This window comes from Fulmarus glacialis, unplaced genomic scaffold (assembly GCF_000690835.1).
Source record: "Fulmarus glacialis isolate BGI_N327 unplaced genomic scaffold, ASM69083v1 scaffold7721, whole genome shotgun sequence".
NCBI classification, from domain to species: domain Eukaryota; kingdom Metazoa; phylum Chordata; class Aves; order Procellariiformes; family Procellariidae; genus Fulmarus; species Fulmarus glacialis.
The window spans coordinates 21,108-33,945 of NW_009193327.1; the positions used below are offsets into that span (position 1 = coordinate 21,108).

Below are 12,838 nucleotides of genomic sequence, written 5' to 3' on the forward strand. Positions count from 1 at the left end.
ATAGTATTTTTATTAAAAAAGCAGCAGCAACCATCCCCATTCCTGATTCCCCTTCCAAGGAAATAGCAATTTCAAATCAAAACAATGCCAGATGGGCAGTGAAGAAATATTAGATCCAATTTGCTGGAGACAGCACCATGGTGTTTTTCTGTTAGCACCTGGAAATCCTCACACCCTAAAATGGGGATTAGCTTCACTGCTAATCCTGGGGAAGAGACCAACCTCCCAGTGTCTCCCATTGCAGCAGCAACCCCACTTCCATTGTATTAATGATCTTAAAGACTGGCACAAAGAAAGAGAAAGCCCCTGAGAAGGAATAGGAAAAGGAAGACTGAAGAGCATTTAAACTAAGATTGTCCATCTAATCAGGCTTTAGGCCAAACTGTCAAGATCGTTCACGGCAAGAGGATGGTTTAGGACTCCCCTCTGCACCAGCCTCTCTATTCTACAGTTCATTTTTCAAGAGTCATCCAAAATAGGATAGCTTTTATCACATGCACCTTTGTTACTCTATACAAGACTAACACTGTGTGTCAAAAATATTTTGTTTTATTCTTTAATTGAAACAGAAGCTGACCAGGTTCCACCTCCATGGAAAAAAAAAAAAATCACATTTAAAATTGGTTACACTAACAGCCTCCAGTAACACTCAAACAGCACACTATCAACAAAATAAAACCCAAGATGTTCCAAAGAAATATCCATGTTGTTCTCAAAATATTTGTTACACAGAATACAATCAAGTTTACTGGTTATGACAATTCATAGAATTTCTGCAATGTTTTCTTGAGATGCGTACAGTTCACTGCTGCAGTGCATCAAATAGCACAGTGTGTCACGTGCTATTTCTCCATAAAAAGGCCACTGGAATATCCATCTGATTGTGAACCAGGTTGCAAACTGCTGCACAAACTCTCCCAAGAAAAGACGTTTCCTGAAGGTCTCACAGCTCATCTTTATCCCAGTCATCCAGATCCACATCACTGAGATCAATATCATCTTCAACTGGAAGCTGTGAAAAAGGGAAGGTTTTGAGCACATGTTTAGAAGCGCTTAACACCGGGACATCACTGACTTTGAAAGATGCTTCCTTCATCCTGAGAGTAAAGCTCCCGCCTGTCTCCTCCTTCTTTCATAAAAACTCAAAAGTGTATTAAGCACAGGACAAGCAATCAGAATTTAGACTAGAAGGTTGTTTTCTACTAATAAAAATACTCCACATAAAGGCAAATACAGATAAACTATGTAACAAAGTTACTACCATATTCTATATTTTAATTCCATCTGAAGTAGATCAAACAATTGTAGTAACTTTGTTTTTTACAGCAATGTTGAACCTTAGGAACATACTCAATCCCTGTGTTATTACACAGGCTTTACCTTACAAACTTTCTGACATTAAGACCTTGATGGTAAGGTCAGCATACTGCAGAACCAAAGTCTCCACAAACATTCAGGTCTTGAATGCATACACTACCACTTTCCTTACTCAGCATGTGTCATAATGGGTTTCAGCCTTAAGGGATTCAACTTTCAGATTACATTCTAACAGCTAGGCAGGAGTATGTGTCCACAACGTCGGACGATGAATTTGGTGTTTGGTTGGGTGGCAGGATTTAGATAATGGGAAGCCATCAACACAACTTTCCACAATCTTTGAAGAACAAGAATTTTCAAATTGCCAGTTCTTAGTTACTCTATCCAGTCACTTCTGAACCTCGCAAATCATCAGCACTTTTAGAGATGGAGCACCTCTTACCTCACCATCTTTGCCATCCCAAGGTTCAACTGAATGAATTTTAGGGAAAGCTCCACCACCCACTGGTGCTGTAGAGCCACGACCAACAGACAGTTCCCTGAGAAAAAACAAGTAAAAGTTAAATTTAAGAAATGTCTCCAGTCTCCATCCACCTGGAACAGTGCCTGTTTTAGATAAAAGGAAGTTAACTTTAAGATCTGCTTGCATCTCTTGGAAGGAAATCTAAACTGTCTGGAAGCAAAAGCTTTTCAAATTGAGAGAGTCCTTAAAACAGCATTGTGAATTTACAATTGGATCCAAAGAGACAAACTATGTGAGCCACACTGTTTCATATTTCACCAGTGCCCGTTGTAACACTCCAGAACAAACACAGCCCCTTTAATAGTATATTGTGTATCACTTGAGGCAACTCCAAGAGGAGTCTGTAATTCTCGTTTCGGAAGTCACCTGCAACTGTTACTTGAAATCACTAGTGATCTTTCTTTAGTGGACTTTAAGCCTCCACGGATTACAATCGGTACGAGGTAACCAGTTTCTGCTTTGAGACGCCCCATCTTGCACTTGCTTATTAGGCATGCTCAAAAAGCCTAACATTAAAATCTTGAAGCGCTAATCCCTTTGCATTCTTTCTGAAGCAAATAAGACTGAATAAGGATTCCCCCCTAGGTGGAGTCTACAATTTTTATGCTCTTCTCAGTGCTTGTTTCCTTACTTCTGGTCAACGCTGTTGAGACTGCCTATTAGATTACAAAAGCAGCACGCAGCAAGCTGAGTTAACAGTCAGCTACACCAACTGTGATTGTACTGCTTTCTCTAGGCAGCACAGCTGAGCTGAAGTGTCAAGTAAGAGATTATTCCAGCAAGTATTGCTCTGGTAAGACAATACCAAACCAATTATCTAATGCAGTGTAAGCTGTTAAGTTGGCTGTTGTGTCCTGGAAGCACCATCCACCCTCACGAGGGGGGCTTCACTAAGATGGATTTTATAGACCAAGAAAATTTGCCATGTCTGAGAAAGGCAGACATTTCTCTCACATGCATTAGTACAGACTGTCTGGTATTACTCTTCTTGCATCTGAATCTTATATTTTACTTGATGCTCCAAGAACCTCCCCTTTTTGGCATTAAGAAGAAAGTCTGATCCCTTACACAGGTAAGAGAATATAGCACTGTTTCCATTAATCCAGCAGGAACAGGGTTCAATTAATGGCAAGGTGGGGAGAGACTGTTGTATTTCCTTTTGCAATTCTGACTGTCCTTTGCCATTCTCCAAGCAAGGACATGGAAATAACACTGCTAATGTAAGCTCTCAAAGGCTCTTACACACCTTATGGCAGCTGGTGTTTTACCCAGAAGCACGAGTTCTCACTTCACTTTGACCATGCTTAAGTAACAGTTCAAGTTTAGCTGCTCTGTTTCAGTGCTGCTGCCGCCTTCTGTCCTCCTCCCCATTCAATTCTTCTCAGCACTGGCTCTTGCCCAACTATGCAAGAGGCAGTTTCAGGGAACTTGAGCTGAGCAGAGAGGTACTGGCTTCTTGGATGGATTGCTTCAGCTCCCCCAAATAGTTTATCAGATGCCAGGGAAATGGGGGAGGGGGAAGACAGAACTGAACCAAACCAGAAAGATGAACAGCAACATACAGAACCTCAAGAACCTCAGCAGCACCCATTCAGATTCCCAAACTGAGAACTTCCCAATTACAAATCAGAATGCACCATTTGAATTAAACAGTATTGATTACCAAATCCCATTAATTTCTTCGGTTACCAGAGAACCAGAATTTTTCAAGATCAAAGCTCACTTCTGTTTTCAAACTGTTTTCAAAAGTTGAGCTAAACCTACCATTTAAGTCTAAATGTCCAACTTCTTAATTCTGTCCACCACAAAAATGTAGAGGCTGCTTTATGAGTTGCAATCCTCACTGAAATCATTCCCTTACTCCAGTGAATGCTCATCATCTTAATTCTCTTAACATGCAAGTCTTGTCTGATCCAGGAGAGCCTGATTTTGGTCTAAAGAGTCACAAGCCCCAGTTACAGAAAGATTTAACTCACTTAAAGATTTCATACCTGAGAAACTCATTAATCCCTTGTTCACTGAATGATCCTTTCAGAAGGGCAAATTTCATCTTCCGAGCATTAATAGCTGCCATTGCTGGATACCCAAAGCCTCCAATCCCCAAAGAGCTCTCAAGATCTGACTGAGCACCTGCTTCTGTCCACAGCCACCTTGAGGAAAAGATAAAATAGAAAATGAATAATTAGGATAGGCACTACAATAATTTTGAAGTCACACATATCCTGCAACCCTGCAGAGTTCAAGCTGGGCTCTGAACTGCCCTTGACAGTGTCAACTGTTATTGAAATCAGCAGGGAATAGCAGGGTCCTGATCCTGAACAGCACCTCTAGGCCAGCCCCATGCTCACAGCCACTGAAAGCTAGATCAGAAGTAACAGCCATGAAAGGCAGTCCAGGGAAAGAACTATGTTACCAATCTGAACAAATTGCTGCACTTTAGCCTATATTAAGCAAGGTTTAAAATGGCTCAAGTCAAGATCTAAACATGACAAAGTACTGCCCAAATCCCACTGTAGAGGATTTCTGGCCAAAAACTGCAAGACCAATATTTCACTCACTATTAGTTCCTCACTGGTCAGGTCTCAGTTCCTCTAATGCTTAACAAAGTCCCCTGAGGAACCTCTGGAATCAGCCAATCTCAGCGTTTCCCCCCAGGCTTTCATGTCATTTTGTCCCCTTTTCACAGCAGTCAGTGTCAGAACAACTCTCACTTACCAGAGAAGTCATAGAGATCCTAACCTCCCCTTGAGAGAAGGAGGAGCAAAGGCAAAGCCTGCTGGTCTGCTTCTTTGAGAGCATGAAATTTGCTAATAAACTGCAATTTTTTTTTTTTTTTTGAGAATTCAACAGTCATACTGGCACACTTACCCACCAGCAAAAGACTCCAAAAGAAACTGGATAAATACTGCCCTAAAATATTTTAGCATTCAGGACAAGTAAAAGATGCTTAATCTGATCTCATTAATGCTTAGATATCACTTGTAAATGCAGGATTTGAGAGGTGGATGAAAAGAAAAAAAATCAGCAGCTTATTCTAAAGCCACAGCATCCCCTGCCGCAGTACAGTTAGTGAAATACCAAGATATACTATCCTGAACAAGGAACAACTCTTATCTGCAGATAAATCACTATCATACAAATTCTATCCTGTTACCTCTGAAAATGCTGTTTTCCAAGAGGACCAGTCTACAATAACACTTACCCCCACATTTTCTTTTTGTATTTTTCAGCCATTTTTAACATGACATCCAGGTAAGAATTCCTCCCTGAAGCTCCTGTTTGTTAGACAGGATTGGACAAGTTAAAAAACACAACTACATGCTTTAAGTGATAAATTCATACAGAAGTCTGCTCGCTTGTATGTCTACCTGTGTCAAGAATATGAGGCAGGACAGAAATGATGCAGAGTTGATGAGCATCACAGGTACTCTTCAGAACATCTTCACCAATTATCTAGAAGAAAGTGGCAGAAAGTCAATGAGAGTAAGACTTGATTACCTAGCTGTGACTGCACTTCTCTCCAACAGCCTATCAACTCCATCCTATAAGGTAATAAGCATCGAAGCAACTTGACACAAAAGCTTACAAGCCTCTCCTACTTCACTGGTCTCCCAACACAAGACTAATTACAAAGAGTTCACCAAGTCTTCTGTTGAGACTTGCAGCAACAGGAGAGTAAGCAGTACCAAACAAGGCTTACAGAGAGCACAGTAAGATGACACTTTTTGCCCAAAGTCACTGTCTTTGGACCAGGACTGGAAACAGCACACCCAGACCTATGCATATGCCTGTAGGTTTCACTCATGGTACTGCTAGCATAAGGAGAGCCAGCAGGGTGCAGCATTTGATGAAGATGAGGACATTTAATCGACATTAACCGAGCAATACCAGTTTTGTGTCATCTACCTTAAAAAGGAATCAATCCATTTATCTACGTTAGCAGTCTCCAAACTTTGATTGTGCACTACTACCAGCAAGAAAATTTCTAAGCATGTAGCCCCAGTATATGTATATCAATTATACACAAGTACTACTGTGTACATTATAAGGCATACAGAAAACAGACATTTTAAAGAAATGAAAGAACACTATTTTAAAATGTCTGTTTTTAAATTTATTAATGGTAATTTTTTTTTTTCTTCCTGCACCCCAATGGCTTGTCTTGCATGCACCCCACTTTGGAGACAACTGATCACCATTTCCAATCTGCCAACATCAAGCTGAAACTAGAAGTCACCATACAGAGAGTGGAGTTTTTTGGACAACAAGCAAGATTAGTCATGCAACTTCTAATGGATGGCTTACAAATGACAAAACTCTGCCCTCTTGTTGTAAGAAAACAGATGGGGCACAGAACCCAAGAGAGGATTCAGACACCCTGGTACCATCCTGTCAGTGCTTTCACTGTATCAATTCCGATAATCTTTCAGTCAACAACAAATTCACAGTAAAAATTAAATAACAGAAACCTGAATTATCAGACTTGTCATCCTTGTCATTCTGTTGCAAAACAGTGTGCAAGCAGCACAATTAGGCTGTTTTATTTACAGTTGATATAGTTCTGCTAAAGCTGCTGCAAAAGATATGATGGAAAAGCAATCTGAGAAAATGATGTAGAGGTACCTCCAGGAGTTCAGGTGGTGGGGCATTATCAGAAAACAGATCCAGAGCACGAGCAATGATATCAGATCTAGTTCTGCCACCATCATAATCAACAGGGTCTTCTCCTTTCTGGAAGATTTTAATTGTGGGAAATCCGCGAATCTGCAAGACAAGTTTAAGTCATCAGCTCAAATAAATCTGAACATTTATGGCGGAAGTTATCTGCCACTCTGATGTGTTCTAAATTAAGAGAAAGGGAAGAGATTTAACATCTAAGTGAATCAAGTCTCACAGCATGTTATGACTGAACTAAAACAATTTTGTAACTTCCTACTTGTGCAACAATTCAAAACAAGGCCAACGTACATTGAAACACTGTTTCAAGTTTTAGGCCTGATGAATTAGCTATTGTTTCATCTCAGTTTAGATGCACCAAGCATTGCAGGTTGTATCAGGAGGACTATCTTAACTCTTTTATTTCTTAGACATTAGTTTTCCGGTTTGTCTGCAGGGAGACAGCACTGTGCCTACATGGCAACAAATGGACCTTAAGCTCCCTCTGCTACGCTTCCAGTAAAACTTGCTCAGTCTTCCTATTACAGGGAAACATAGCAGCACACTGTAAGCTCCCTGTACTGTATTAAAAATTAAAGAATATCAGTTCACTTTGGGCCCACAGCATAGCTGATCTGGGCAGCTAATATTGTCGGAGTGATCCCTGATAACTGGCTCCAAGATGTACAAAGGTACATGTGTGTATTCTGGAAATGCCCAGCCAACATACAGTCTGAAAGGAGACACCTCTCACTTCAGATGATAAAGCTATACAAGACCTTATGGAAATAAACAGCCTTTTTTATCAGCAACATCCATATTCATTCCTTTCCTTTCACCCCATTTATTTATATTGTTACTGACATTCAGGAATGAATTATTTGTGGAAAAGTGCTATATGTGTCACTTAATACTATTTTTAGCACACAACATTTAAGTGGTACCAGATTAAGGAACAGTTCAGTAAGCATTAGAGGGAAATCTGACTTACTAGAGATGCAAAGGAAATTGTAACCACTGCAGAGCACACTCACCCCGTATCGGCTTGCCAACATCTGATTGACTGTTGCATCTACTGCAGCCAGCTTCACTTTTCCCTTTGTTTGTTCCTTCACCTCAGTGGCAGCAGCTGCCCATTCAGGCTCCAGGCTGAAAAACAAAGAGTGTGAGTGCTCTAAGCTCTCTTAGAGCTAGCAGAAGTATACCACATTCCAACATTATGTAGCATACTCCACTCAGGGAAAAAAAAAAGTCTCTGCAGAGAATGACAGCTAGGAGGGTTATTCCAAATGAGACTGAAGTTCTGCATCTGAAGGAATTAAAAGGTTAATATAACTTCTGGATCTTATTTCCACTGGTAACTGGGAATTTTTCTGCTAAGGAGGAGCACAGCCAGAGCCACACCAAGGTGCCCTGAGCAGGAGAAGCCCACACAGTTCTGTTAAAACACCTTATGGAAAACTCCACTTCTGATATACCAGAGATGCAAGGTCCCTTTTAGGGGATGAAGGGTATTGCACAAAAACGAGCACTAATGGGAACTGAATTGTCAAAGAAAAACCTCATTTACTTTTTGCAGTGCCCACACCATGGGGCATAAAACTCCACCATCCACATATCGTCACTATTTATGACGTTCTTATCAAAGCTGTCATCAGTCAGCTCAATCACATCCTTCTTATCTCCACCTCCGCTCTCTCGGCTCTGCAAGAAACAAACAGACCCTCACGTAAGAAGTAACCAAAACTGGCTTCCCACGCAAGCCATCTCCTGTGCGTCATGTTGTACCAAATGGTCTTTATTTGAACGAGATACAAAACGGGCAGTGTTATGTTATACAACTTTACCATTTCAGAACTGACAATACACACAGCCCACTCGCACAGCACTTTCAAGAAACAGCAAGTGAACCTTCTCTTTAAAAAAAAAAAAAGAGAAATCAAGTCAAACTGACTGACAAGATGTGGGAACACTTCCCCAGTTCTTCATGCTCTGATCTGTCCAAGAACAAAGTGCTCTCCAAGCCCCCCACCCCACTGTGCCCTGGTTTCCAGGCAAAACAAACATGTGTGAGCGTAATACATGCTATAGGGTACCATTCATCCAGGTCTTTTATCTGGCCAACCTGAGGATGTCAGAGTGTACTTGCTCCATGATTTAGAAACAGTAGTAGGAGCCAGAAGCTTTTCAATTTACCTTCAGGGAGAAACCCAGAAAGCCAACTTCAGAAGAACACTACCAAATTAAAAAAAACCTCATCCATATAGGATAGGACTACGCAAATGGTACCTCAACCAGTTGGAGAATGGGGCTAACAGGGACCTCAAAGTTCAAAGGGAGATGCAAAGTCTTGGATCTGGGGAAGAATAACCCCATGCACCAGCACATGCTGGGGACTGACTAGCTGGAAAGCAGCTTTTCAGAGAGGGACCTGGGGGTCCTGGTGGACAAGTTGAACATGAGCCAGCAATGCACCCCTGTGGCAAAGGCGGCCAACAGCCTCCTGAGCTGCTTTAGGCAGAGAGTTGCCAGCAGGTCTGGGGAGGTCATCTTTCCCTCTGCTCAGCACTGTGTGAAACATCTGGAGTGCTGGGTCCAGTTCTGGGCTCCCCAGTATAAGAGGCATGCACACACTGAAGCAAGTCCAGCCAAGGGTCAAAGCTGATTAAGGGTTTTGAGCATCTGACATGATGAGAGGTTGAGAAAGCTGGGATTGCTCAGCTGGAAAGACAAGGCTCAGTGCAGATCTTATCCATGTATATAAATACCTGAGTGGAGGAGAGTAAAGAAGACAAAGGCTGACTCTTCTCTGCAATGCCCAGTGACAGGACAAAAAGTAAGGGCGTAAGTTGAAATACAAGAATTTCATTTAAACATAAGAGAAAAATTTTCTATTGTGAGGGTGGTCAAACACTGGAACAGGTTGCCCAAAGAGCGCAGTCTGTGTGGAGTCTCAGTCCTTGGAAATACTCACAGCTTGATGGGACACAGCCCTGAGCAATCTGCTCTAGTTGACCCTGCACTGGGCAGGGGGCTGGACTAGACAACCTCCAGAGATCCCTTCCAACTTCAACTATTCTGTAAACAGAGTCAGGAGCACAAGCCCTGATCTCCTGTACAGGACAGTCTCCAGTTGAAAACAAACCCACACGTTCCCTCAAATACCTGTTTCCCAGAACTATATCCTCCACCTCTGCCACTAAGACGGTCTTTCACCAGGGACCGAAGAGCACTTAGAGCAGCATCAACAATGGCATCACTTGTCCTGCCACCTGCAACACAGCAAAATGAGTGTTTAAAGCATCAAAAGGCCAGTTTAAGGTAGGCCCCTGACTTAATTGCAAACTTAATACTCCCTCACCCCAAGGATTTTTCAGGAAAAGCAGGACTGGGCTATAAGCGATATGGTACTAGTAGTGGGACATCAGTGACTTAAACACAAGCAGCAGGATTGACTTCACTCCACTTTTTAACTAACCACCTTACCTGATCAGGGGTGACTGTGGCAAGCTCCCAGTAAACAGAAAGAAAGGAATAATACTTTGGAAGTGCCTATCAACCTCCACCAACTAAAAACTGCAGGTGGGACTGTTAGCCCATGCTAAGACATGCACAATTTGGTCAAACAAGTCCCACCCATCTGTCTCTCAGTTACTACAAGCACTAGATAGGAAGGAAACACCACACAAGACAGCATTAACAGCTACCATAATTACTTTATTCAGGGAAGTTTTTAGGCGTGCAACATGTGAAAGAGCATCACATTTACCCTGATAATCCTCCGCTTTGTTTTTGTTGGCTCCAAATATCTTGATAGTTGGAAACCCTCTGACTCCATACTGTCCACCCAAGGACTGATGCTTATCTGCATCTACTGCACCTACTTTCACTACACCCTGTGGGAACAAAAACAAAAACTAAGACAAGACTTCTACAGTGATTTAACACATTTTATACTCTGTGCATGCTGGAGAGAGAGAGAGTTATTAGGAGGGTAAGAAAACAGTCACCAGAAGAGAGGTATTATCCCCTGAAGAGCATTAAACTATAGAACACCATGTATGTCCATTTCTTTCTTCATCCTAACAAACTAAATTTTAAATTGTTTGGGGTTTTTTTTGGTTGGGTTTTTTGTTTGTTTGGGGTTTTTTTGTTTTGGGTTTGTTTTGTTTGGGTTTTTTTTTTTTTTAAGAAGGGGAATATATTTTACATAGGCAAGAGTTCAGCAAATCACTACCTGACCAAGTTTTCTGTAATTAAATAAGTATTCATCACCAACAGTTTACAAAGCTGTGTTCATATATTCAGTTCATCCTGTTCCTGTACTTCAGAGGCAGGTGACAGGACAGCGAGGAAGAAAAGAGAAACATGCTATTTTGGGGGATGGCTGGATTCTAATGTCTTCTGGTGCTGGTAAAAGCAGCCCTGGAAAACAGTAATGGCAATTCATAGGGACAGAATTGATTTGCTTCCTCTACAATTCAATGACTTTTTTTAAAAAAAGAAAAAACCCACAAAAATCCTGACTTTTTAAGGGCCTCTGATTGGCCACTTCTCTGGCTGGATAGTATGATTAAAGTGATATGGTTTTGGGGACCAAACCCCACCTCCATGTTCCCAAGCCAGATGACAAACAGCCAAACTCTCCTCAATCCACTGCCACAAGCACATTTGAAAGGTTAAACTTACTTTTAATGCTGTTGCTGCTTTCTTCCACTCAGGGGTTAGTCTTTGACAATGACCACACCTTTTAGGAAAAAAAAAAAACAAACAGTAATTGTCATTCAGATCTGATAACTACTTCACAGAATACAGAGTGGCCTTGTTGGGTTTGCAATTACAGAACAGCCGCTTGCAGCAAACTGTGCGAGACTTAAGGTCTACTCATGAAGAGGGGAACAGGCTATGCCACAACATCACATCATCACTCAGACTTCTGAAGAAAAACCTCCATATGTATTATATAAGTGCATACACACACCTCAAAAGCTACCTGGCTTTCCTAACACGGAAGCAAACGTGAGCACCAAAATCCAGATTTGCACACTAGTCTGCTTGTTGCAGGCTAAAATGGACCTGTGATGAGACCTGAAAAAATTATTCTAGAGGTAACTTCTTAACTAGCAAGAATTTGTGGCACAACATCTTCTGGAGGTGTCTAGGGGAGAAGACCAACAGTTGGCTGGCAACTGGTATATAATCACAGCATCACAAGAGAGCTGCCAATTTACTTACACCTGTTCTACACTTTATTGCCATTGTTCAATAAAGCTTCCCGTTGCCCATAAAGCTGCAACACCACTAGAAGAGGCACAGCAAGCTTTCCCCTAAACCTCTCAGTCCAGACACAGTCAGGCTGTTGCAATGAAAGGCCCCTTTCTCCAGAATGCGGAGCTTTGGATGGCAATAGCACAGAGGATTTGTGCAAAGATGGAACATACATCACCAGGATATACACAGAAGAGACTCCATGCTCTGGACCTGAGCAGGATGGGAGATAAAGGTGCTAAATTAAGATGCACAAAGCCAGTATTTTCAATGCAAATTGGGAATTCTAAGTGTGAATTCAGATCTGTACTTTCATATCAGAATCAGGTTCAGAAAGACAGAAGTGAGGGGCCTTCTCACTTACCTATTGCACTTTGAGCAGCCATTTTTAATACTACTTTCTGTAGAAAAATTGAAGTAGTAAAATGACATATAAGGTTTTCATAGAATCATAGAATACCAGGTTGGAAGGGACCTCAAGGATCATCTGGTCCAGCCTTTCTTGGCAAAAGCACGGTCTAGACAAGATGGTCCAGCACCCTGTCCAGCTGAATCTTAAAAGTGTCCAATGTTGGGGAACCCACCACTTCTCTGGGGAGACTATTCCAATGGCTGATTTTTCTCATTGTGAAAAATTTTCCTCTTGTGTCCAATCAGAATCTCCCCAGGAGTAACTTACCCATTACCCCTTGTCTTTTCCATGTGACTCCAATTCCTGCGTTTTTCCCTGGTGAGGATATTTAAAATAGGAATCCCAACTACAGCTATTTTGCTAGTCATGAGGCCATTGAACTGATAACTGTACTGCCAACAACTGAATGAAGCCCTGGACTGATCAGCACCAGATTAGTATGCTGCTCCTCCATAATAAGAGCAAGCAAGTACGCAGCTGTAATTCTTACCATGGGGCATAGAACTCCACGAGCCACAGGCTCTCACTCTGAATGACCTCCTTGTTGAAGTTAGTTGGTGTTAGCTCTATCACATCGTCACTGGCCGAATATAAACCATTAACTACCAGGAATAACGTGCAGCTCACTGTGCCTAGAACAAAAAGCAAAGCAATCAGCATTC

The 12,838-nt window shown here is 41.7% G+C and overlaps 1 protein-coding gene across 1 annotated transcript; it reads right to left on the reverse strand.

The window, feature by feature from the left end:
• Nucleotides 1–527: 527 nt before the first annotated feature.
• On the reverse strand, nt 528–12,836 carry PDIA6 (protein disulfide isomerase family A, member 6). The gene is made up of 12 exons (XM_009587398.1): nt 12,667–12,836; nt 11,186–11,243; nt 10,266–10,392; nt 9,662–9,768; nt 8,067–8,200; nt 7,531–7,645; nt 6,464–6,604; nt 5,209–5,293; nt 5,043–5,115; nt 3,832–3,990; nt 1,760–1,856; nt 528–1,012 (listed from the first exon to the last, which is right to left on the reverse strand). Exons 1-12 carry the CDS (start codon nt 12,834–12,836, stop codon nt 944–946), a joined length of 1,335 nt encoding a protein of 444 aa, XP_009585693.1. The 3' UTR covers nt 528–943.
• Between the last annotated feature and the right edge of the window lie 2 nt (nt 12,837–12,838).